The sequence below is a fragment of the Orcinus orca genome, chromosome 15, assembly GCF_937001465.1.
Source record: "Orcinus orca chromosome 15, mOrcOrc1.1, whole genome shotgun sequence".
NCBI lineage: Eukaryota > Metazoa > Chordata > Mammalia > Artiodactyla > Delphinidae > Orcinus > Orcinus orca.
The window spans coordinates 77,636,211-77,663,905 of NC_064573.1; the positions used below are offsets into that span (position 1 = coordinate 77,636,211).

At 44.1% G+C, this 27,695-nt stretch overlaps 1 protein-coding gene across 2 annotated transcripts in view; it reads right to left on the bottom strand.

Moving 5' to 3' along the window:
* The window catches only part of TESC (tescalcin), a 62,915-nt gene that overhangs the window by 19,147 nt on the left and 16,073 nt on the right, over positions 1-27,695 (bottom strand). For both annotated transcript variants that reach the window (XM_049697626.1, XM_004281473.4), the window contains exon 2: positions 16,762-16,831. In XM_049697626.1, coding sequence (XP_049553583.1) covers positions 16,762-16,831 — 70 coding nt within the window. The remainder of the gene's footprint in view (positions 1-16,761; positions 16,832-27,695) is intronic.

A 27,695-nucleotide genomic window follows, 5' to 3' on the forward strand; every position in this document is an offset into this window, starting at 1 on the left:
TTACAGGGGTCCCAGAAGGAGAAGAGAGAGAGAAAGGACCCGAGAAAATATCTGAAGAGATTATAGTCGAAAACTTCCCCAACATGGGAAAGTTTTTAGCCACCCAAGTCCAGGAAGTGCAGAGAGTCCCATACAGGATAAACCCAAGGAGAAACACACTGAGACATACAGTAATCAAATTTGCAAAAATAAAGACAAAGAAAAGTTATTGAAAGCAGCAAGGGAAAAATGACAAATAACATACAAGGGAACTCCCATAAGGTAAACAGCTGATTTATCAGCAGAAACTCTACAAGCCAGAAGGCAGTGGCATAATATACTTAAAGTGATGAAAGGGAAGAACCTACAACCAAGATTACTCTACCCGGCAAGGATTTCATTCAGATTCGATAGAGAAATCAAAAGCTTTACAGACAAGCAAAAGCTAAGAGAATTCAGCACCCCCAAACCAGCTCTACAACAAATGCTAAAGGAACTTCTCTAAGTGGGAAACACAGGAGAAGAAAAGGACCTACAAAAACAAACCCAAAACATTAAGAAAATGGTCATAGGAACATACATATCAATAATTACCTTAAACGTGAATGGATTAAATGCTCCAACCAAAAGACACTGGAGGTTCACTGAATGGATACAAAAACAAGACCCATATATGTGCTGTCTACAAGAGACCCACTTCAGACCTAGGGACACATACAGACTTAAAGTGAGGGGATGGAAAAATATATTCCATGCAAATGGAAATCACAAGAAAGCTGGAGTAGCAATGCTCATATCACATAAAATAGACTTTAAAATAAAGAATGAGACAAGGAAGGACACTACATAATGATCAAGGGATCAATCCAAGAAGAAGATATAACAATTATAAATATATATGCACCCAACGTAGGTGCACCTCAATGCATAAGGCAACTGCTAACAGCTATAAAAGAGGAAATCGACAGTAACACAATAATAGTGGGGGACTTTAACACCTCACTTTTACACCAGTGGACAGATCATCCAGACAGAAAATTAATAAGGAAACACAAGCTTTAAATGACACAATAGGCCAGATAGATTTAATTGATATTTATAGGACATTCCATCTGAAAACAGCAGATAACACTTCCTTCTCAAGTGCGCATGGAACATTCTCCAGGATAGATCACACCTTGGGTCACAAATCAAGCCTCAGTAAATTTAAGAAAATTGAAATCATATCAAGCATCTTTTCTGACCACAAAATTATGAGATTAGAAATCAATTACAGGGAAAAAAATGTACAAAACACAAACACATGGAGGTGAAACAATGTTACTAAATAACCAAGAGATCACTGAAGAAATCAAAGAGGAAATCAAAAAATACCTAGAGACAAATGACAATGAAAACACGATGATCCAAAGCCTATGGGATGCAGCAAAAGCAGTTCTAAGAGGGCAGTTTATAGCTATACAAGCCTACCTCAAGAAACAAGAAAAATCTCAAATAAACAATCTAACCTTACACCTAAAGGAACTAGAGAAAGAAGAACAAACAAAACCCAAAGTTAGCAGAAGGAAACAAATCATAAAGACCAGAGCAGAAATAAATGAAATAGAAACGAAGAAAACAATAGCAAAGATCAATAAAACTAAAAGCTGGTTCTTTGAGAAGATAAACAAAATCGATAAACCATTAGCCAGACTCATCAAGAAAAAGAGGGAGAGGACTCAAATCAACAAAATTAGAAATGAAAAAGGAGAAGTTACAACAGACACCGCAGAAATACAAAGAATCAAGAGAGATTACTACAAGCAACTATATGCCAATAAAATGGACAACCTGGAAGAAATGGACAAATTCTTAGAAAGGGATAACCTTCCAAGACAGAACCAGGAAGAAATAGAAAATGTGAACAGACCAATTACAAGTAATGAAATTGAAACTGTGATTAAAAACCTTCCAAGAAACAAAAGTCCAGGACCAGATGCCTTCACAGGTGAATTCTATCAAACATTTAGAGAAGAGCTAACAGCCATCCTTCTCAAACTCTTCCAAAAAATTGCAGAGGAAGGAACACTCCCAAACTCATTCTATGAGGCCACCATCACCCTAATACCAAAACCAGACAGATACTACAAAAAAAGAAAATTACAGACCAATATAACTGATGAATATAGATGCAAAAATCCTCAACAAAATCCTAGCAAACAGAATCCAACACCACATTAAAGGGATCATATGCCATGATCAAGTGGGATTTATCCCAGGAATGCAAGGATTCTTCAATATACACAAATCAATCAATGTAATACACCATATTAACAAATTGAAGGAGAAAAACCATATTATCATCTCAATAGATGCAGAAGAAGCTTTTGACAAAATTCAACACCCATTTATGATAAACACTCTCCAGAAAGTGGGCAAAGAGGGAACCTATCTCAACATAATAAAGGCCATATACAACAAACCCACAGCAAACATCCTGCTAAATGGTGAAAAACTGAAAGCCTTTCCTCTAAGATCAGGAACAAGACAAGGATGTCCACTCTCACCACTATTACTCAACATAGTTTTGGAAGTCCTAGCCACGGCAATCAAGAAGAAAAATAAAAGGAATACAAATTGGAAAACAGGAAGTAAAACTGTCACTGTTTGCAGATGACATGATACTATACATAGAGAATCCTAAAGATGCCACCAGAAAACTACTAGAGCTAATCAATGAATCCGGTAAAGTTGCAGGATACAAAATTAATGCACAGAAAAGTTGCCAGATACAAAATTAATGCACAGAAATCTCTTGCATTCTTATATACTAATGATGAAAAATCTGAAAGAGGAATTAAGGAAATGCTCTCATTTACCACTGCAGCAAAAAGAATAAACTTCCTAGGAATAAACCTACCTAGGGAGACAAAAGACCTGTATACAGAAAACTATAAGACACTGATGAAAGAAATTAAAGATGATACCAACAGATGGAGAGATATACCATGTTCTTGGATTGGAAGAATCAATATTGTGAAAATGACTACCAAAATACTACCCAAAGCAATCTACAGATTCAATACAATCCCTATCAAATTACCAATAGCATTTTTTACAGAGCTAGAACAAAAAGTCTTAAAATTTGTATGGAGACACAAAAGACCAAGAATAGCCAAAACAGTCTTGAGGGGAAAAAACAGGGCTGGAGGAATCAGACTCCCTGACTTTAGACTATACTACAAAGCTACAGTAATCAAGACAATATGGTCCTGGCACAAAACCAGAAATATAGATCAGTGGAACAAGATAGAAAGCCCAGAGATAAACCCATGCACCTATGGTCAACTAATCTATGACAAAGGAGGCAAGGATATACAATGGAGAAAAGACAGTCTCTTCAATAACTGCTGGGAAAACTGGACAGCTACATGTAAAAGAATGAAATTAGAACACTCCCTAAACACCATACACAAAAATAAACTCAAAATGGATTAAAGACCTAAAAATAGGACAGGACACTATAAAACTCTTAGAGGAAAACATAGGAAAAACACTCTGACATAAAACACAGCAAGATCTTTTCTGACCCACCTCCTAGAGCAATGGAAATAAAAACAAAAGTAAACAAATGGGACCTAATAAAACTTAAAAGCTTTTGTACAGCAAAGGAAACCATAAACAAGACGAAAAGACAACCCTCAGAATGGGAGAAAATATTTGCAAACAATTCAATGGACAAAGGATTAATCTCCAAAGTATATAAACAGCTCATTCAGCTCAATATTAAAAAAAACAACCCAATCAAAAAGTGGGCAGAAGACCTAAATAGACATTTCTCCAAAGAAGACAAACAGATGGCGGAGAAGCACATGAAAAGCTGCTCAACATCACTAATTATTAGAGAAATGCAAATCAAAACTACAATGAGGTATCACCTCACACCAGTTAGAATGGGCGTCATCAGAAAATCTACCAACAACAAATGCTGGAGAGGGTGTGGAGAAAAGGGAACCCTCTTGCATTGTTGGTGGGAATGTAAATGATACAGCCACTATGGAGAACAGTATGGAGGTTCCTCCAAAAACTACAAATAGAACTACCATATAACCCAGCAATCCCACTACTGGGCATATACCCAGAGAAAACCATAATTCAAAAAGACACATGTGGGCTTCCCTGGTGGCACAGTGGTTGGGAGTCTGCCTGCTGATGCGGGGGACGTGGGTTCGTGCCCCGGTCCGGGAGGATCCCGCGTGCCACGGAGCGGCTGGGTCCGTGGGCCATGGCCGCTGAGCCTGCGCGTCCGGAGCCTGTGCTCCGCAACGGGAGGGGCCGCAGCAGTGAGAGGCCCGCATACCACACACACACACAAAAAAGACACATGCACCCCAATATTTATTGCAGCCCTATTTACAATAACCAGGTCATGGAAGCAACCTAAATGCCCATCGACAGATGAATGGATAAAGAAGATGTGGTACATATATACAATGGAATACTACTCAGCCATAAAAAGGAATGAAATTGGGTCATCTGTAGAGACGTGGATGGATCTAGAGACTGTCATACAGAGTGAAGTCAGAAAGAGAAAAACAAATATCGTATATTAACGCATATATGTGAAACCTAAAAAATGGTACAGATGAACCAGTTTGCAGGGCAGAAATTGAGACACAGATGTAGAGAACAAACGTATGGACACCAAGCGGGGGAAAGCGGCGGGGGTGGGGGTGGGGATGGTGGTGTGATGAATTGGGCGATTGGGATTGACATGTATACACTAATATGTATAAAATGGATAACTATTAAGAACCTGCTGTATAAAGAAATAAATAAAATACAAAAAGAAAGCAGGGAACTCTTGGCGCTTCTCAAACATGAACTTGCGCACGAATCCTGGGGATCGTGGTAAAATGCAGGCTCTGATTCAATAGTCCTGTGAAGGCCAGTTTCAGTCTCATTTTTCCTTCTTCCCCTCCCACCCCCAGATGCCCATGCGGCTGGTTGAACCAACTCAGCCAAAGGCCTCCCTGCCACCCGTGGGAACAGCTCTGCTTCACCCTGAGCCCAGGGCTGGGGCCGGAGCTGATACACGGTGGCCAGTGGTCCAGCGATGCTGCCCCAGTGACCAGCGGGGAGGGGTCTACCCATGAGGGGTCCAGGGGCACACAACTTCTGTGGGTTTACAACTTTCCCCCTCGAGTCCCCCTCGTGTTTCCTGTGCCAGGCTGAGTACTCTGTGAGCTCAGCCATGTTTAATCACCCTCACATCCCAATGACGGGTGACGCCAATGACCCCCCATTTTACAGGCAAGAAAATGAGGCCCAGAGAGGTGAAGTGACTAAGCCATCGTCACACAGCTAGTAGAAGAGCTTTGAATCCGGCTCTCACCACCCCCATGCACTTCCTCACACTTGCTATTTCCTTCAAGTTGTGGTTTTTAATTTAAAGAGAGAGAACGAGAGAGATCTTCATGAGGCATCTGATCCCACCCAGCCCCGAGAGGCCCCATCGGGGACCCAGAAAGAGGGCAAGACAAGTGTCCAGCCCACAAAGGAAGGAAAGACGAAAAAACCACGAAGGAGGGTGGGCCGGGCACTTCCTCCTGCCTTGCGGTGTGGGTTGGTTTCCGGCGGCTTTGAGGCTCAGCTCAACTGCAAAGTTCTCTCTGCAAGTCTGGGGAGGATTCTCAGCCTGGAGCCCCGGCCTCCCTGCTCTCTGCTGGTCCAGGGCTTCACAGCTCAAGGAAAGACACGGGGCTCTCCCCTCTGCGGGCCGCATGCCCTACCCTCCCGGACCCCCTCCCTGCACTTAGTGTTGAGCTTGTGATGGTTAAACAGCAGGGCAACTGGGGGCCCACAGGGGCTCATGAAGGAAGGAGCACGTCTCATCTAGCCCGTGTCTTGGCAGGCAGTGCCGAGCCGCTCAAAGGGCAGCCTGGACAGCAGTGGCAGCAGCACCAGGGAGCTTGTGAGAAGTGGAGGGTCTTGGCTGGGCCCAACCAGCTGACTCAGAACCTGCATTTCACCTCCATCCCCAGGATCTGTACACAAGTTTGTGTTTGAGAAGCTCTGAGAATTCCCTACTTGCACCAGGCGGTTCTCCCATCCACATGCCTTTGCACAACAGATTCCGGCAGGAAAGCCCCGGTCCCCCCGCCCCCGGACAAATGCCTCTTCCAAAAGCTGAGGCAGCATCAGCGACCTCCCCGCACGCGCTTCCCGCCCCGCCCCCCACTGCTGCTCCATGCCCGGCCGGCCGCACCCCAATACCGGTCACGTACTCATTACAGGGGGAGCGACAGGTATTGCAGCACCTTCCAGGTGGCAGACCCTGTTCTAAGTGCTGGCTTCAGCAGCGATGCGAAAGACATGATCCCTCCTGGGGTTCCAGTGGGGGAAATGATAGAGACAGAAAACGGAGGGACTTCCCGGGTGGTCCAGGGGTTAAGACTCTGCCTTCCAGTGCAGGAGGCGTGGGTTCGGTCCCTGGTTGGGGAACTCAGATCCCACATGCCGTGGGGTGTGGCCAAAAACTTAAGAAAGAAAATGGCACTTAAGAGTTAATGGTATCAAAGTCACACTGGCTAAAGAAGGAAAACAACACACTTTTTAAAAAAAAGAAAAAAAAGGAAAAGAAAACGGAGCATCTCAGGCAGTGAGAAGCGCTTCGCAGATACAGCGAGCACATTGGGGATGGATGAGACCGCAGGCAGCTGGTGCAAGTCTCCGTGGGCTGGTCTGGGAAAGGCCTCACGGTGAAGGTGACACATGAGCACAGACCTGCAGGAGGCGAGTGCTCAACCCCAGGGGACACCTGGCAACGTCTGGAGACATTTCTGGCTGTCGCACTGGGAAAAGGTGCTACAGGCAGCCAGGGATGCAGCTTCACATCCTACAACATACGTGACAGGCCCCCCCCCCCCCCCAACAAGAGTGACCCAGCTCCAAGCGCCCGTGGAAAGCCTACGCCGGCTTCTAAAAGCATTTCCGAAAGAAGGAACGGTACGTGCTAGAGCCCTGAGGCAGGAACAGGAAGAACGTCCACGCGGCTGGAACAGGAGTAAAAGGCAGATGGTCAGGAGATCGGAGGGGTGGTGGGTGCAGGGCTCTGCAGGACACGCACTGACCAGGCGGCCCTGACTTCTTCTCCTCGGCGAGACGGAGCAGCCTTAGCAGAGAAGTGCCATTTTCGGAGTCTCCCCCCACCATGCATCACTGTGGGTCTATACGAGGGCGGGGCAGGGAGAAGAGGAGCAGGAGGTCTTGCGGGGGGGGGGTGGCTGCTACGATAACTAACCCAGGTGAGAGCTGATGGCAGCCTGGATGGGAGGTCCGGGGTGGGGGGCGACGGGGGGCTTTGCCCTGGGATGTGTTAAGCGTGAGATGCCTTTGGGACATCAAGGGGACGGGCAGGGGCTAGGTGAGTCTGGAGTTCAGAGGAGATGGCCCGGCCGGAGATACAAATTAGACAGTTAATATCCAGGTGGTATGTTGAGCCAGCACTGAGTCTTTTATTTCGGGTCCTTCCTACGGCCAAGGCGGGCCTCCGTGATCTGCCCCCAACTCTCCCGTCCTCTCATCACTCGGGCTGATGGAGCTCGGTCCCACCTCCGCCTGGAGCATCCTTCCCTCTTCCCTCCGCACACCGGCCCCTTCTTTCCATTCTGCTCTCAGCCTCAGGGCGGCCACCTCAGGGGGGCCTTCACGACCACCTGTCCCAAGGTCCTTCTCCACGTGGTGGTCCCAAGGGATGCACCCTCTCTGCCCCGTTTCCTTCGTCACCGTATATAACAAGCTGGCTTGTATGCTAGTTACCTCGCTCACACTCACACGCACACACCTGAACAGAAGCCCCCCCCGAGGGGCAGAGGGAGCCTCACTTCTCATTCGGTCTCCTCGGCACTAGAACCTGCCATGGAGGGTCTTAACACCTGCTTTTGTAAAGCAAGGACTGAGTCAAGTATTAACAGTCCTGGGAAAAGAATCTGTTAAAAAAATTTTTTTTATGTGAGTCCCTAAATCTAGGACCATTTAGGGAGCTTCTTCCTGATCTGGGGGACACCTGGGCACCCTTTCACACCAAACTGATGCCTTCATGGGTCCCCTTCTCACATCTGACCTCACACGGTCCCCTGAGCAGGTGTGAGAGCCCCGGGGCCACTCTCACCTGCTGTTTCCCGGGCAGTTTTACAAGTAACTGCGGGTTTTTCTTTTTAAGTGAATGTGTATCATCCTAGCTGAGGCTTTAAAGGGAGTCCTTGTAAACTCCTGGAATACGTTAAATACTGACAGTGAAACAGCCTCACCATCTAGGTGGGGCCTCAGTTCTTTCACTGTTGTGAGTACTTCTTAAAAAAAGAAAAAGTAAATCCTCAGTTATTTGACAGGTTAAAAAACAAAGCGACTGGGTTAAGAAGTGACTTCACTTGGGGAAAAGCGATGTGATCACAGTGGTTCAGGGCTCTGGCTATTCCAACAGCCAGCCCTGCTGTGGGACCTTAACCTTCTTAGCCGCAGTTTCTTCATCTGACCAATGGGGTAATGGTGTGAACTTCATACCGAGACCCTCGAGACCACACAGCTAACAGCTAACCTCTCACTGGATAAAGCCGTGAGAGGCACGGCCGAGGGATGCAAAACAAGCCCTGGAGTCAGGACTTTTGCTGACATCACAATGCTGCTTGGCACTTTGGTGGCGCTGGACAGTGGGCAGCTGCGTCCTTTTTCTTCCCCGTGTACATCTGTGGTTGCGTTCATCCCGGGAATCACTCCACATGTGGTGGCTCGATGCAGCTAAAAATATTGTTGTAATGCAGCTCTATCTAATCAGGCACCCTCCTGGCCCCCACCGCTCGATTTGAAGGATTCCATCGCATCTATTTCTGGGGGTTGGAGAGCCTGCCAGGGCACTATCAGGAAGTCAAAGGCTGCTGTTTAAAACATTTGATGCTCAAGGGACCCCATTAAAGAAAGGAGAAGTGCAAGAAACCAGTACTGTATTTTCTTCACTGTCTAAAATCAGCATTGTTTAACAAGCTTATTTATGGAAGGTCTTCCCTGTGAGAAGAAAAGCTTTTGAGGACAGAAGTCTCTGCATATTAGGTGCTCAATTAATGAGTCAGATGAACATTTTCTATCCAAGCATTTTTCATCAAGAGGCCTCAGAACAGAGTGCTTTGTGATCAGGGTGGATTCAGGTTTGGGGGGTCCAGAAACACATATAATCTGGGGGGCCCTCTTAAAGAAAAAGAATTCAGCATTACGAATTCTTCAAAAAGTCAGTTGCTGGGGCTTGTGAGGAACCCATACAGAGTGGGGCCCTGACGCGCTGGCTTTGAAAGCCCCAGGGTAAACTCACCCCTGGATGTCCTTACATGATTTTTCAGAAAAAGAGGGGACAGCACCAGATATGGGTAGGAAGTGGTGGGTTAAAATTAAAAACAATTTTCACAATTTTTACCCCATAGGATTTTTTTAAAAGCTATATTCAACTTATTGAAGTCATAAGTTCAGAAACGTGGGCTTCCCTGGTGGCGCAGTGGTTAAGAATCCACCTGCCAATGAAGGGGACAGGGGTTCGAGCCCTGGTCCAGGAAGATCCCACATGCCGTGGAGCAACTAAGCCCATGCGCCACAACTACTGAGCCTGTGCTCTAGAGCCCATGAGCGACAACTACTGAGCCCGCGTGCCACAACTACTGAAGCCCGTGTGCCTAGAGCCTGTGCTCTGCAACAAGAGAGGCCACTGCAGTGAGAAGCCCGCGCGCCACAACAAAGAGTAGCTCCCGCTCGCTGCAACTGGAGAAAGCCCACGCGCAGCAACGAAGACCCAATGCAGCCAAAAATAAATAAATAAAATAAATAAATTCAGAAACCCAATTCTTCATTAAACTTTTAAACACAACGTACAAGTCCTACTAGTCTATGTATAAATGCTGCAGGTGTAAATGGTCACTTTTAAGGGGCTTTCTGCACTGGAAGTATTCCAAAGTCCCCCCATGGGACCCTAGTAACCTCTCGGGCATCTTTGTTCTCTGAGAGGGAGGGGGGCAGAGGGGGCCACATCCCACACCCCTCCCAGACTGGGGTACTGGGGACCTTGCTCAGGGCACCCCAGTCAACGACTTTTACAAATCTTGACACTAAAGAAACAAAGCTCTTTTCTATGCTCCAAAACCCCAGCGTGGCCCAGGGACTCCTGGATGTTCCCCTGGACATGCCCAGGGATCAGAGAGGTTGAAGGCCCAGCCTGGGGTCACACAGGAAGCCCTTTGCAGAACGGGGACCAGATCACAGTCCAGGGCCGCTCATCCCTTCTGCCCAGGGAGAACATGCAGGAAAGCCTAGGAGGACTGGAAAAACCGCCCCATCGCCCTTCTCCAGGCCCTGGAGGGTGGACTAGAATTAGGCAAAGCAGTTCCAGGGCACTGGGAAGAGGCCCTTCCTGCAGGCCTGTTTGCATATGCGCTGCAGTCGAGTGGTGTTACCTCCTTCCTGCACGCTGGGCCGGGCTATCACTGTGTATAGCTGACACTACCCGCCCAGCAGAGACTGCAGCCACTGCAGCAGGCGCTGTGGTGTTGGGAATGATACCCCGCATCCCAGGACGGTAAGGGCGGAGGGTCCTCAGAGAGCAGAACAGGGAGACTGAGGCCCTCACGGGACACTCGCAAGTCAAAGCCATGCCCCCAGCTTCCTTACAGAGGGATCTCAGCACCGGCTTCAAATAAGCTCCTCCACTTACGAGCTGTGTGACCAGGAGCCAGGTACATGACCTCCCCGAGCCTCACCTTCACATGTGTCCAACGGGGGGAATAGGTGTTCCTACCACTACCTGAGGGGTTGTATAAGGCGGAAGTAACAGGCTGTGCAGCATAAAACATGCTGAAACAATAGCTTCTACCTGTGAACAGTCCCCATGTGCCAGGCCCCCAGATAAATTCTTCTACCAGGAATATATAAACCCTGTGAGGGAAAGACTATAAGTAACAACAGGTCTCATCTATCCCATGCTCGATGGATTACAGAGAACTCCTCTAGTCAATATGCTCACTCACTTGTTCCTCACTCCTTTGCTCTCTCATTCATTCATTCATTCATTCAATCAATCAACTACTCCCAGAGCATCGACCCTGTTACAAGCCCTGGACTCAGCACTAGAGCCGGGGAACAGACCCAGTTCCTGCCCCGCAAGGGGCTGATAGTCTGTTGCAGGGGATGGGTGGCTGGAAGGGGAGCAGTTACAACTCTGGGCTGGGGCACCCCCAGGAGGAATCTGTGGGGGTTAGGAGGCAGGAGGGTGTCTTGGAGGAGGTGGTGTCCACACTGAGACCTCAGCAAAGCAAAACCCAGCAGCTGAAGACCCTGGTGGACCCCAGCTAAAGGGCATGGACATGACATTCACTGGGGAGCCCCCGAGGGCTCGGGAGCAGGGGCTGCTCCCTGGGTCCAGGTAGATATAGTCAGGGCTTGCTTGAGGGCAGGGGTGGAAAGGGCAATGCATATGGTGCTCCCAGGGGTGGGTGTGCAGGAGATATGTAAGTGGGGTGCAGGGTGGCGGGCACAGTCACCAGCTCAAACCTTCCCAAGTCCTGGCTTGACCTACGAGGCATGGGAAATAGGAGGCTGCACATGGACCTCTCAGCACCTGGGGGTGGACTGCACCACCTAGCCAAGCCTGGAGGGCAAACAGGGTGCCACCCCCAGATTCTAGGCACCTCACCAAGACTGCCCATGACAGGTAAAAATGCAGAGTCCCAGGCCCCACTACGGTCCCGTGAATCAAAACCTGTGTTTTAGCAAGATACCCGGGTGATTTGGACGTACACTCATGCTGGGAAAGAACCAGTGGAGACTATTCACAATAGCAAGACATGGAAACAGCCTAAATGTCCATCGACAGATGAATGGATAAAGAAGATGTGGTATATACACAATGGAATACTACTCAGCCATAAAAATGAATGAAATAATGCCATTTGCAGCAACATGGGTGGACCTAGAGATTATCATACTAAGCGAAATAAGTCAGAAAAAGACAAATACCATATGATATCACTTATACGTGGAATCTAAAACATGACACAAATATACCTATCTACGAAACAGAAACAGACACACAGACATAGAGCACAGACTCGTGGTTGCCAAGGGGGAGGGGGTTGGGAGAGGGAGGGATTGGTAGTTTGGGATTAGCAGATGTAAACTATTATATACAGAATGATTGGAAGGGAAGAGGTAAAGCTGTCACTATATGCAGATGACATGATACTATATATAGAAAACCCTAAAGACTCCACACAAAAATTAGTAGATCTGATAAGTGAATTCAGCAAACTAGCAGGATACAAGATTAACATTCAGAAATCAGTTGCATTTCTTTACACTAACAATGAAATATCATTAGAAAGGGAATGTAAAAAAATAATACCTTTTAAAATCACACCAAAAACAACAAACAAACAAACAAAACCTAGGAATAAACCTGACCAAGGAGGTGGAAAGACTTATACGCTGAGAACTATAAAACATTAATAAAAGAAATTAAAGAAGATTCTAAGAAATGGAAAGATAGTCCATGCTCTTGGAGTGGAAGAATTAATATTGTTAAAAGACCAATACTACCCAAAGCAATCTACAGGTTTAATGTAATCCCTATCAAATTACCCATGACATTTTTCACAGAACTAGAATAATCCAAAAATTTACTTGGAACCATAAAAGACACAGAATTGCCAAAGCAATCCTGAGAGAAAAAAAAAAAACAACCAGGAGGCATAACTCTCGCAGACTTCAGACAATACTACAAAGCTACAGTAATCAAAACAGTTTGGTATTGATACAAAAACAGACAAACAGATCAACAAAACAGAATAGAGAATCAGAAATAAACCCACACGCCTATGGTCAATTAATCTTCAACAAAGGATGCAAGAATATAAAATGGGAAAAAGTCTCTTCAGCAAGTGGTGCTGGAAAAGTTGGACAGCTGCATGTAAATCAATGAAGTTAGAACACACCCTCACACCATGCACAAAAATAAACTAAAAAATGGCCTGAAGACTTAAACATAAGACATGACACCATAAGACTAGAAGAGAGCATAGGCAAAACATTCTCTGACATAAATCATACTAATGTTTTCTTAGGTCAGTCTCCCAATGCAATAGAAATAAAACAAAAATAAACAAATAAGAACTAATCAAACTTACAAACTTTTGCACAGCAAAGAAAACCATTTAAAAAAAAATGAAAAGACAACCTACGGAATGGGAGAAAATACTTGCAAATGATGTGACCGACAAGGGCTTAATCTCCAAAATATACAAACAGCTCATACAACTCAACAACAAAAAACCAAACAACCCACTCCAAAAATGGGCAGAAGACCTAAATAGACATTTCTCCAAAGAAGACATACACATGGCTAGTAGTTACATGAAAAGCTGCTCAACATCACTAATTATTAGAGAATGCAAATCAAAAGTACAATGAGGTATCACCTCACACCAGTTAGAATGGGCATCCTCAGAAAATATACAAACAACAAATGCTGGAGAGGGTGTGGAGAAAAGGGAACCCTCCTACACTGTTGGCAGGAATGTACGTTGGTGCAGCCACCATGGAAAACAGTATGGAGGTTTCTTAGAAAACTAAAAACAGAATTACAATATGATCCAGCAATCCCACTACTGGGCATGTACCTGGACAGAACTATAATTCAAAAAGATACATACACCCCTATGTTATAGCAGCACTGTTCACAATAGCCAAGACATGGAAACAACCTAAATGTCCATCAACAGATGAATGGATAAAGAAGATGTGGTACATATATACACTGGGATATTACTCAGCCATATAAAAGAATGAAATGATTCCATTTGCAGCAACATGGATGGACCTAGAGATTACCATACTAAGTGAAGTCAGTCAGAAAGAGAAAGACAAATACCATACGATATCACTTATATGTGGAATCTAAAATATGACACAAATGAACCTATCTACAAAACAGAAACTGACTCACAGACATAGAGAACAGACTTGTGGTTGCCGAGGGAGAGGGAAGGATTGGGAGTTTGGGGTTAGCAGATGCAAACTAGTATATACAGGATAGATAAACAACAAGATCCTACTGTATAGCACAGGGAACTATATCCAATCTCCTAGATAAACCATAATGGAAAAGAATATGAAAAAGAATGTAGGGACTTCCCTGGTGGCGCAGTGGTTAAGACTCCACCATCCCAATGCAGGGGGCCCAGGTCTGATCCCGGTCAGGGAACTAGATCCCACATATATGCTGCAACTAGGAGTTCGCATGCCACAGCTAAGGAGCCCGTGGGCCGCAACTATGGATCCCTCCTGTGCAACCAAATAATAAAATAAAATTTTAAAAAGATCAGAAAATAACTTAAAAAAAAAGTCTGTATATATGTGTATAATTGGGTCACTTTGCCATACAGCAGAAATTAACACAACTTTGTAAACCAACTATACTTCAATTAAAAAAATAATGGATAAACAACAAGGTCCTACTGTATAGCACAGGGAACTATATTCAATACCCTGTAATAAACCATAATGAAAAGAATATATATATGTACAGCTGAATCACTTTGCTGTACAGCAGAAATTAACAGAACATTGTAAATCAGCTATACTTCAATAACATTAAAAAAAAAAAAAAAAAACAGTGTAGAGCTCAACGTTTCAGTACATCCTTGCAAAAGCCCATGAGGGGCCGCTGGGTGACACAGTCAGGGCTCGGATGCTGGAATCTCAAAGTGGGAGGGGCCTCCACCAGCACTGCCACCTCCTGCTCACACAGCACCTCTGCTCCCCACCTCCACTCCAGCCTGATAATCAACGGCCACTGCTTGGACATCTCAAGGTGGGTCCTCATGACCTCACCAACGGTCGAATGATGACAGTCCTGTTTGCCAAATGCCAAGGAACCCAGCTCGGAGCAGAAGCATCCTGCATGTGCTCATCTTTAATGCTTAAATCAAATCCCAAATGACCACATTCACTTTACGGAGGAGACAGGCTCAGAGAAACAGAACAATTAACCCAAAGTCACGCAGCCAGGGACATGGATGATCCAAATATGGTATGTTTCCCAAGTCTGGGTTTTGCCTCTGCTTCCCCCAAGTCTGAAAACACATGTGGAATTTGAACCTGAGACCTCTCACCAAGCCAAGACCCACGGACCCCAGACCCATAATAAAGAGAAGCCCAAGGCAGCTTATGATAGGGCTGGGGGCACAGCTTGGTGGAAAATTATCTTGAGGAAGGGGGCCCCGCCTTCACCCCCCCCCCAATTGTGAGCTGCATGGTGGTCCCGCCAGCCAGTACAGATATTGCCCACCTGGCACAGAGCATGTGCCCATGAACTTCTAAAGGAATGAAGGCTGCCCCTGACACCTCCATGTTCCAAAATCCAGGTGCACATGTGTCACCTCCCCTGAGACCTGCACCCATTCCTCAGCCCCTGGTCCAAGGAAGCCCTTGGAAATCACTCCACCCTCCACCCCTGCCCTTGGCAGAAGACCCAGCCCTGCTCACTCACAGCTCTGGGAAAAAAACAATTTGCATTTCCAACCCCTGGCTATGGTGATTGGCTCAGCGCTGGGCATGTGACCCCATCAGAGCCAATGAGAAGCCAGAGGAACTTTTGCTGGGCTCTTCACTGGGCTGAGTGAGTGAGATGTGTAGAATTCAAGAAGTCAGTCCTGATTTAATTTACTCCCGCCCTGGATATAATCAAATTGAGACCAGAGGCCATCAGAACCTTGAGCCCACCAGACTCTGAGCTTTGGAAACGGATGCTCTGAGAATATAACGCACTGGATTAACATGCCTTTGTTTAGACAGATGAGAGAAAGTGGATAGTTTTTACATGTTGCTTTCCATAAAAATTTGGTTAAATTTTAAGTCCATTTACTAAGAAAAAAAACATGCTTCCCTGGACTATTTAAAGGTTTATTTTAAAGTTCCAAGACTGTAACCTTGAGACTCTGAATGTCTATTTTAGGAAACTACATCTGTTAGAAAGTTTGTGGTAGAACAGTACTCATTTTACATTGGAAACTGCTTGCTTTAGTTCAACTCGAAGCTTCCTCATCACCTTTGTGCTCGACTCATTGACTCGGACTTCTCACTAACTTAGTTCTAAATAACAACCACCACCTAAGACTGAACACACTCTCGTAGAAGGCGGCAAACAGTCCAAGGCGTTCCTCCTCACAGAAAGGTAACCCACCAGCTTCTACAAGATTCACGTTAAATAACGCAATGTGAAATGGTGATTTTCCCTGACAGAAATCTGAGGCTGGAACTACCAACCAGAGGAAGCGGGGTCAACAGCCGGGGCCTCGTGACAGCATTCAAGCCCCTGAACTGAGCCGCACCACAACTGATCATCTTTGGGGTGCCCAGCGCTGGGAGTGATCCTGGCACTCAACAGGCCCGTCATGTGTGTCTGGGGCTCCAGGGAAGGCAAGGTGAGGTAGGGGTGGCTGACCAGCTCTTCGTCCCCAACCCCTTGTTTTCACTCCAGTTATAATTTTCTTATCCCAATAGAAACAGATGAGATTCTTTTCCTCCCGGCTGAGGACATCCTGTCTAGAAGGAACCAAAAGCATTACGACAACTGCAGCTTTGTCTCAGGAAATGGGGCTACCCGGGGGCTCTGGGAGAGCCAGCCAGCACTCAGGGGAAGAGATAAATGGAAAGGGACATCCCTGAAGGTCACGACCCTGTCCGACACCCAAACCCAGCTGCTGATCTTACCGAATGGTGGGCTGGTCTCCACTCAGGTGCTTAAATCTCCGGTGGAGCTGCTCGATCTGGTCAGACGAGACTAAGAAGTAGGAGAAAAAAAGAAAAAAAGGAAGTGAGAAAGGCATCATTGACCTTTGAACTCGGGGCTATGGGAGGGAGGCTGGAGTCTCACCCTCACCCTCCTGTTCCATTCATCCTCTTGCCATCTCCTACCAAGGCAAAACGAAGCTCAGGATGAAGAAGCAGAGAACGGGTTTGCCATTCCTCCTGGTAACACAGCTCTGGGGTTATTATTATTAGCTCTGCCCCTTTAGCAATAAGACAATTACTACTAATAACAGCTCGTGGGACAGGACAAACGTGAACCAGGTCACCCTCTCTTTCCTCAGCTCATTAAAGAGATGGTACCTGCTTGTCTGACTTCCTCCCCTCCCACTCCTGGAGATGGGCATTTTCCCCACTGAAAAAGGGGCTTCCTATGTCACATTAAAAGAGACAGAGGAGGAGGGAAGGGGGAAAGTGGTTCAGGCTGGTGCCGGAAGTGATTTGGGAGACCCGTAGTAAGAAGTGTACAGAGAATCTGGTAAAGCAAGAGAAGTGGAAGGAAAAGAAATAGAATTTTGATCATTGCTGTTGTGGGCAATGTATTTAGATAACCTCAATTGTTTCATTTTCTTCCTTCCAGTTTGATTGAGATACAATTGATGTACAGCACTGTATAAGTTTAAGGTGTACCGCATAATGATTTGAGTCACATACACCGTGAAACGATGACCACAGTAAGTTTAGTGAATGTCCATCATCTCATATGCAAAATTTAATAAATCACTGAAGAAATCAGAGGAACCAAAAAAAATACCTAGAGGCAAATGACAATGAAAACACAATGATCCAAAACGTATGGGATGCAGCAAAAGCAGTTCTAAGAGGGAAGTTTATAGCTATACAATCTTACCTCAGGAAGCAAGAAAAATCTCAAATAAACAACCTAACCTTATACCTAAAGCAACAAGAGAAAGAAGAACAAACAGAACCCAATGTTAGTAGAATGAAAGAAATCATAATGATCAGAGCAGAAAAAAATGAAATAGAGACGAAGAAAACAACAGAAAAGATCAATGAAACTAAAAGCTGGTTCTTTGTAAAGATAAACAGAATTAATAAACCTTTAGCCAGACTCATCAAGTAAAAAAGGGAGAGGACTCGAATCAATCAAATTCGAAATGAAAAAAGGAGAAGTTAAACAGACACCACAGAAATAGAAAGGATCATAAGAGACTACTTCAAACAACGATACGTCAATAAAATGGAGAACCCAGGAGAAATGGACAAATTCTTAGAAAGGTACAACCTTCCAAGACTGAACCAGGAAGAAATAGAAAATATGAACACCAATTACAAGTACTGAAATTGAAACAGTGATTAAAAAACTTCCAACAAACAAAAGTCCAGGACCAGATGGCTTCACAGGTGAATTCTATTGAACATTTAGAGAAGAGTTATTAACACCCATCCTTCTTAAACTCTTCCAAAAATTGCAGAGGAAGGAACACTTTCAAACTCATTCTATGAGGCCACCATCACCCTGATACGAAAACCAGACAAAGATACCACACAAAAAAAGAAAATTACAGACCAATAAAACTGATCAACATAGATGCAAAAATCCTAAACAAAATATTAGCAAACCAAATCCAACAACACATTAAAAGGATCATACACCATGATCAAGTGGGATTTATCCCAGGGATGCAAGGATTCTTCAATATCTGCAAATCAATCGGTGTGATAAACCACAGTAACAAACTGAAGAAAAGAAACCATATAATCATCTCAACAGATTCAGGAAAAGCTTTTGACAAAATTCAACACCCATTTATGATAAAAACTCTCCAGAAAGTGAGTATAGAGAGAACTTACCTCAAAATAATAAAGGTCACATATGACAAACCCACAGCTAACATCATTCTCAATGGTGAAAAGCTGAAAATATTCCCTCTAAGATCAGGAACAAGACAAGGATGTCCAATGTCACCACTTATATGCAACACAGTTTTGGAAATTCTAGCCATGGCAAACAGAGAAGAAGAAGAAACAAAAGGAACCCAAATTGGAAAAGAAGTAAAACTGTCACTGTTTGCAGATGACATGACACTATACACAGAAAATCCTAAAGATGCTACCAGGAGACTACTAGAGCTCATCAATGAATTCAGTAAAGTTGTAGGATACAAAATTAAAACACAGAAATCTCTTCATTCCTATACACTAACAATGAAAGATCAGAAAGAGAAATCAAGGAAATAATCTCATTTACCATCGCAGCAAAAAGAATAAAACACCTAGGAATAAACCTACCTAAGGAGGCAAAAGACTTGTACTTAGGAAACTATAAGATATGATGAAAGAAATAAAAGACACAAACAGATGGAGACATATACCACGTTACTGAACTGGAAGAATCAATACTGTCAAAAAGACTATGCTACCCAAGGCAATCTACAGATTCAATGCAATCCCTATCAAGTTACCAATGGCGTTTTTCACAGAACTAGAACAAAAAAATTTTTTAAATTTGTATGGAAATACAAAAGACCCCAAATAGCCAAAGCAATCCTGAGAAAGAAAAATGGAGCTGGAGGAATCAGGCTCCCTGACTTCAGACTATACTACAAAGCTACAGTAATTGAAGCAGTATGGTACTGGCACAAAAACAGAAATATAGATCAATGGAACAGGATAGAAAGCCCAGAAATAAACCCACAAAGCTATGGTCAATGAATCTATGACAAAGGAGGCAAGAATATACAATGGAGAAAAGACAGTCTCTTCAATAAGTGGTGCTGGGGAAAACTGGACAGCTACATGTAGAAGAATGAAATTAGAACACTAACATCATACACAAAAATAAACAAAATGGATTAATGGGGACTACGCTGGTGGTGCAGTGGTTAAGAATCTGCCTGCCAATGCGGATTTGAGCCCTGGTCTGGGAAGATCCCACATGCTGTGGAGCAACTAAGCCCGTGCGCCACAACTACTGAGCCTGCGCTCTAGAGCCCGCGAGCCACAACTACTGAGCTTGCGTGCCTAGAGCCCGTGCTCCGCAACAAGAGAAGCCACTGCAATGAGAAGCCCGTGCCCCACAACAAAGAGTAGCCCCTGCTTGCCGCAACTAGAGAAAGCCTGCGCACAGCAACGAAGACCCAACGCAGCCATAAATAAATTTTAAAAAATGGATTAATGACCTAAATGTAAGGCCAGACACTATAAAACTCTTAGAGGAAAACATAGGCAGAACACTCTCTGACATAAATTGCAGCAATAACTTCTTTGATTCACCTCCTAGAGTAATGAAAATAAAACCAAAAATAAACAAATGAGACCAAATTAAACTTAAAAGCTTGTGCACAGCAAAGAAAACCATAAACAAAACAAAAAGACAACCCACAGAATGGCAGAAAATGTTTGCAAACGAAGCAATCAACAAGGGATTGATTAATCTCCAAAATATACAAACAGCTCATGCAGCTCTTATATCAAAAAACAACCCAATCAAAAAAAGGGCAGAAGATCTAAGTAGACATTTCTCCAAAAAAGTCATAAAGATAGCCTAAAGCACATGAAAACATGCTTGACATCACTAATTATCAGAGAAATGCAAATCAAAACTACAGCGAGGTATCACCTCACACCAGTCAGAATGGCCATCATCAAAAAGTCTACAAACAATAAATGCTGGAGAGGGTGTGGAGAAAAGGGAACTCTCCTACACTGTTGGTGGGAATGTAAATTGGTACAGCCGCTATAGAGAACAGTATGGAGGTTCCTTAAAAAGCTAAAAACAGAACTACCATATGATCTAGCAATCCTACTCCTGGGCGCATATCTGGAGAAAACTATAATTTAAAAAGATACATGCACCTCAATGTTCACTGCAGCGCTATTACAATAGCCAGGACACGGAAGCAACCTAAATGTCCACTGACAGAGGAATGGATAAAGAAGATGTGGTACATGTATACAATGGAATAGTACTTAGCCATAAAAAAGAAGAAAATCATGCCATTTGCAGCAACGTGGATGCAACTAGAAATTATACTAAGTGAAGTCAGACAAAGACAAATATTCATATGTGGAATCTAATTTTAAAAAATGATACAAATGAACTTATTTACAAAACGGAAACAGACTTACAGATATCAAAAACAAACTTATGGTTACCAAGGGGGAAAAGCTGGGGGGAGGGATAAATCAGGAGTTTGGGATTGACACACACACCCTACTGTATATAAGATAGATAACAAACAAGGACCTACTATACAGCTCAGGGAACTCTACTCAATACTCTGTGATAACCTATATGAGAAAAGGATCTGAAAACGAATGAAAATATGTATATGCATAACTGAATCTCTTTGCTGTACACCTGAAATGAACACAACATTGGAAATCAACTGTACTCCAATAAAAGTTAATAAAAAAAAACTATTTTTTTCCATGTGATGAGAACTGTTAGGATTTACTTTCCTAACAACTTTCATGTATAACATACAGCAACGTTCGTTCTATTTATCATGTGGTACATCACATCCCCAGTACTGATTTATCTTATAAGTGCAAGATCATACCCTCTGACTGCCGTCATCCAATTCCCCCCTCTCCCCACCCCCAATTGTTTTAGAAAACCTACATACAGTTTTTTTTTTTTTTTACCATTTTTGGTGGGTAGACCCTGTTTATTCCACGGCTAAGACTGGGCCTGGTGGGTTCCAAGCTTTGGAAGGCTTCCACCCACGTGTCGGTGCTTATTTTATGAAACGCACAATATTAAACCCTTATGTGTACCTTCTCACTTCCTCCTCAAAACAACCCTGTGAATAGATACTTTTTCCCTCTGTTGTATCATTGGAAAAGTGCAGCTCAGAGGGTGCTATGATCACACAACTGTGATCGGTGGAACTGGGATTCAACCTCAAACCTCCCCAGCTGCACAGCCCACCCTTAACCGCTACACAACATCACCTCTTTTCCCAGAATATCCTAGTGTTTGAGGCCCTTAGGCCTGGTGCCTGGGGACTATGGACAGTTCCGGCAAAACTTTCTGAAATGGGGCTTCCCTGGTAGCACAGTGGTTAAGAATCCGCCTGCCAATGCAGGGGGCACAGGTTCGAGCCCTGGTCGGGGAAGATCACACATGCTGCAGAGCAACTAAGCCCGTGCGTCACAACTACTGAGCCTGCACTCTACAGCCCGCGAGCCACAACTACTGAAGCCCGCATGGTTAAGGCCCATGCTCCGCAACGAGAAGCCACCGCAATGAGAAGCCTGCACACTGCAATGCAGAGTAGCCCCCGCTCACCACAACTAGAGAAAGTCTGCGTGCAGCAACGAAGACCCAATGCGCCCAAAAAAAAAAAAAAAAAAGGAGCATAAAATAAATAAATTTAAAAAAACTTTCCGAAATGGTGGCTGGGCTGGGGAAGGGCTCTCTCCCCGCACCAGACTCTTGGCATTTCTCATCCCTTAAGCATCTTTTCTCTTCCTGTTCCAGAGGTAGCTAATTTCTGGGGCCAACTGGTCACCTTACTTTACTTCATGTTTTTTTTAGCCTCAGGCTCGAGCTGTGATCTCTTCAAGAATCTGCAACTCAGGGGACTTCCCTGGTGGTCCAGTGGGTAAGACTCCATGCTACGAATGCAGGGGGCCTGGGTTCGATCCCTGGTCTGGGAACTAGATCCCGCGTGTACGCCGCAACTAAGAAATCCGCATGCCACAACTAAAAGATCCCGCATGCCAGCAACTAAAAAAAAAAAAGATCCCGCATACCGCAATGAAGATCCCGTGTGCAGCAACTAAGACCCGGTGCAGCCAAAGTAAATAAATAAATAAATATTCGAAATAAAAAAGAATATGCAACTCAGAATTCTCAAGCCTTTCTAGAAGCTGTTGTTGGCTAGAAAATACTCTTTACAATGACCAACCCATCCCGAAGGCCTGCTATGTGCTGGGGGAACGGGGCTCATCTCCACACGTTAGCTCATCTGTTCCTCATGACGCCCTGGCAGGAGGCTGCATCCCATGTTACAGATGTAGAAACTGACACTCGGAAAGGTCAGGTAACCCTTGGGGACAGTTATCACCTTTCTGGAGGAAAATACAGCCATTTACATCATATGTATGTTAGCACGGACATTCGTGTATTCCATGGTCTGGCCATTCCACTCTTAAATTAAGTACATACCCAACAGAAATGCATATTTGCACACATCAGAAGATGTGTAGAAGGATTTCATGGCAGTACGATCTGAAGAGCCCTAAACTGGAAATTATCTAAATGCCCTGCAATGGCAGAGTAAAGTGTGTGGTATATGCAAGTAATGGAATAGGATACAGCAGTGAAAATGAACAAACAGTATGGACAATAACTTGGGTGAGTTCCAAAACATAACAACAAGCGGAAGAAGCCAGACATGGAAGAGTACCTACTTTATGACTCCATTTACATAAAGCTCAAAAACGGGCAACACTCATCTGCAGTGTTAAGGCAGGATAGGAAGGCTACATACGGTACGATTCCAACTACATGACATTCTGGAAGAGGCAAAACTACCGAGACGGCAACGAGGTCAGTGGTTACCAGGGGAGCGATGAGTTGGCGAAGCATAGAGAATTTTTAAGGCAGTGAACCTGCTCTGTATGATACTATAATTACGGATACACGTCATTATACATTTGTCCAAACCCACAGGATGTAGGACGCCAAGAGGGAACCCTCATGTAAACCGTGGACTCTGGGTGATGATGTATCAATGGAGGTCCATCAATTGTAACAAATGTCCTCTCTGGTGGGGGATGCTGACAGTGGGCGAGGCTGTGCGTGGGGTGGGGGGCAGGGGGCCATGAGTAATCTCTGTACCTTCCCCTGAATTTTGCTGTTAACCTAAAATGGCTCATAATAACGTCTTAATTTTTTAAAAAGTTAGGACAGAAGTTGCCCTTGATGGGGCAGTCATTTGAATGGGGCTTGAGAGGGTTTCTGGGAACTGGAAGCGTTTAATTCTTGATCCAGCTGCAGGTTACACAGATGTGTTCTCAGAAAGTTTTGGGATCTGCATGCTCCCCAGTGATGCACTCTTCTGTATCTTTATGATATCGCAATAAAACATTTACTTAAGAAGCTCAGCAATTCTACTCGGCGGGGATTTATCCTGAAAGAATAAATCCAACGGGTACAACAAGATGAGTACATAACTGTTCACCGTTACATTCTCTACAACAGTGTAAAAACGACTCAACCTCAGGGCCCACCAAAAGCAGATCAGTTAAATACTTTACGGTAGGTTCAGCCAATTTTTTAAAAAAGATGCTGTGTTTAAAAGTGACAGTTGTGTACTGAATGTGAACATACATCCAACATAATGTTGTCTAAAAACAACTGCTATGAAAACAGCACGAACGCCCATTGGGAAAACATCTAAATATATACAAATGTATATAAGTAAGGAAAGAAAATCAACCTGTTTTCCCCAAATAATAATAGCAATTATCTCTCAATGCTGGGATTAAAGACTATGTTTGTTTTGCTTTGATTCATCTATATTTTCCAAACCGTCTCTTATACAATATATATTTATTAGTCATGTAATGAATATTTTAAGCACCCAATATGGTCCCATGTGGGACAGCCAAGGGATCTCAAAAATATTGTTAGTGGTGAATCATTGGCAAGTACTGCATCCTGGGCACGTGTGTGCTTATTTAATCATCTCCATGACCCAATGACCAAAAGACAGACGATTCCCATTTTATAGACACACAGATCAGTAACCTGCTCAAGGTCACTAAACTTCAAAGAGGCAGACCCAGGATTTTAACTTAGTTTGTCTGGCAGAACATGTGTGGTTTAGTTTAGGTTTTCTTTCTAACTGACACCCCACACTGCCTCGCTTTAGGTGATCAGATGACACTGGCCAATTAGAGTTCTCAGCTCTAACTCACAAATCAAAAAAACTTACACTGATGCCATTTGCAGCAACAATGGACGGACCTAGAGATCACCATACTAAGTGAAGTAAGTCGGAGAAAGACAAATTATCATATGATATTGCTTATATGTGGAATCTTAAAAAATGATACAAATGAACTTATTTACAAAGCAGAAATAGACTTACAGACATAGAAAACAAACTTATGTTTACCAAAGGGGAAAGGGGGGAGGGAGGGATAAATGAGGCGTTTGGGATTAACATACACACACTACTATATATAAAATAGATGAACAACAAGGTGCTACTGTATAGCAGAGAACTATACTCAATATCTTATAATGACCTATAATGGAAAAGAATCTAAAAAAGAATATATATATGTATAACTGAGTCATTTTGCTATATACCTGAAACTAACACATTGTAAATCAATTATATTTCAGTAATTTTTAAAAAAATACACTGATGTGTTGCGAAATAATGATCAGAAATTAACACCAACCACACGCTCCTAAACCACCTCCATGAAAAATAAGTGAGAGAGGCCCGTCATAAAGGCACGCCTGGCAGGTTTCCATTTATACGAAACACTCAGAGAGGCAGAGCCATAGAGACAGAAAGTAGACCAGTGGTTGCCTGGGGCTGTGGAAAGAGAGAGGGAATCACTGCTAATAGCAAAGGAGTTTCTTTGACGGGGATGAAAATGTTCCAAAATTAGACTGTTACACAACCCTATGATTATACTACAAACTGAGGACACTTTATTTTTTTTAATTTTTTGAGGTACATGGGCCTCTCACTGTTGTGGCCTCTCCCATTGCAGAGCACAGGCTCCGGACGTGCAGGCTCAGCGGCCATGGCTCACGGGCCGAGCCGCTCCGCGGCATGTGGGATCCTCCCGGACCGGGGCACGAACCCGTGTCCCCTGCATCGGCGGGCGGACTCTCAACCACTGCGCCACCAGGGAAGCCCTCCACTGTGGACACTTTAAATGGGTGAAATGCAGGGGATGGGAGTTATATCTCAATAAAGACATTAAGAAAGAAGTTAGTGCATAATCATGACAACAACAGGCATTAATTAAAAATAGGCATTCATCGAGCTGTGTCCTGGGCACTGTGTTCGACTTTACTCTCGACAAGCCTTGGCCCACAGAACTCTCAATCAATCCTATCAGGTAGGCACAGTTTTCTCCCCAACCTAGAGATGGGAACACTGAGACCTGCCCAAGGTCACACAGACGGGAAGCACTGTGTAAACCATGAACCGTCTCAGACCAGATTTCTCGAAGAGTTTCCAGCTAATTGCATCCAAAGTGCATGCACACGTGACACACGCACCTTTCTGTCCTGCTTGATTGAAAGCAGAGGAATTAGGAGGACAAACTCCCCAATTCTGGTTCCCTCTTTTTGGCACTCAAATCCTCAGAGCCAAGAGCTCAGCCCTCAGCTAAGCTCCTGTGCCCTCAATTCCGGCCCCCCAGGCTGACCCTGGGCCCCCTATAAGGTCTGTCCCGTGAGCACCTGATACACAGGTGCCCATGTCACACCCTGGAAGGCCCTGTCTGTTGTCCCCTCAAGGGTTCCCGGGACGGAAGCTTTTCCAGTTTCCCTGCTCCTCACTCTGAGCCCTCTCTCCAGGCCCCTGTGAGGTCACAGCTGCCATGGGAACGAGAGGCAGAGACACCTTGAGCCTGGCATCTCACCTCATTATTTTGGGTATCAGATTTCAACCTGAGGGAAATATACACCCTTCCATGGGGCTGGTGGGAGTTTAATCTGCCCAATTTTGCGGGGGGGGGGGGGGGGGGGGGCAGGGCGGAGTGACTTGTCATTTTGTATCAAAAGTTTAAACAAAAAAGTATACGCCTGTACTGTCCAATACAGAGCCACATGTGGCTACTGAAATGTGCTGAAGTGTAAAAAAAAAATACTGGCTTTAAAAGACCTAGTACGAAAAAAACGTAAACTGTCTTAATAATTTTTATATTAATTATATTTGAAATAATATTTTAGTTACAATGGGTTAAATATATTATTAAACTAACTTCACCTGTTTCTTTACTTTTTTTTTTTTAATGTGGCTACTAGAAAATCGGGAATTACATTCCATCTATTGCTCGTTGAAAATTTAGAATTATTCCACCTTGCATTATATTTGTGCTGGAGAGTGCCTGGTACACGCGCTCTGAAGCAGGAACTTGATCCCTAGGAGTGAATCCTGAGTAACCGAGACATATGTACAAAGATAAACAGATAAGAGTAATCATCGTTGCCTGTTTCAAACAGTAAAAAATTGGGGCAATGCCGGGCCACGGGAAACGGGTTAAATAAATCCTGGCGCATCCTAGACGGCCTGAGAAAATATGTTTAAAATATCGTGGGACATCGGAAAATGTTCATGGAATATCATGACATGGAAAAACCAACAGGCAACAAAGATCTCATTTACATCCAAGTTCATATTGTTATACAAGTGTGTGCACAAGAAAAATTAGGAAAGGTTCACAACAAAATAGTAAATTGTTCCAGAAGGTAGAATGACAGGACATTTCCCTCCTCTAGCTCCTTATCTTTGCTTACCTGTCCTTTAACTTTTCTGCAATTAATAGGGATTACGTGTGTCATCTTATTTAAATTAAAAAAATTTTAACTTCAACAGCTATAATGAAAAGTAAAACAGAAAATACCTAGTGCTGGTGACACTGTGGAGAAACTGGACCCCTCAGACGTTGCTGGTGGGAATGGAAAATTGCGCAGCTGCTGTGGAAAAGAGTTTGGTGACTCCTCAATAAATTAAACATAGATTTACCACACAATCCAGAAATTCTGCTCCTAAGTATATAACCAAGATAAATGAAAACATACGCCCACAGAAAAACCCATAAATGAATGTTCACAGCACTACGATGCATAACAGCCAAAAGGTAGAAACAACCCAGATGTCCATCAA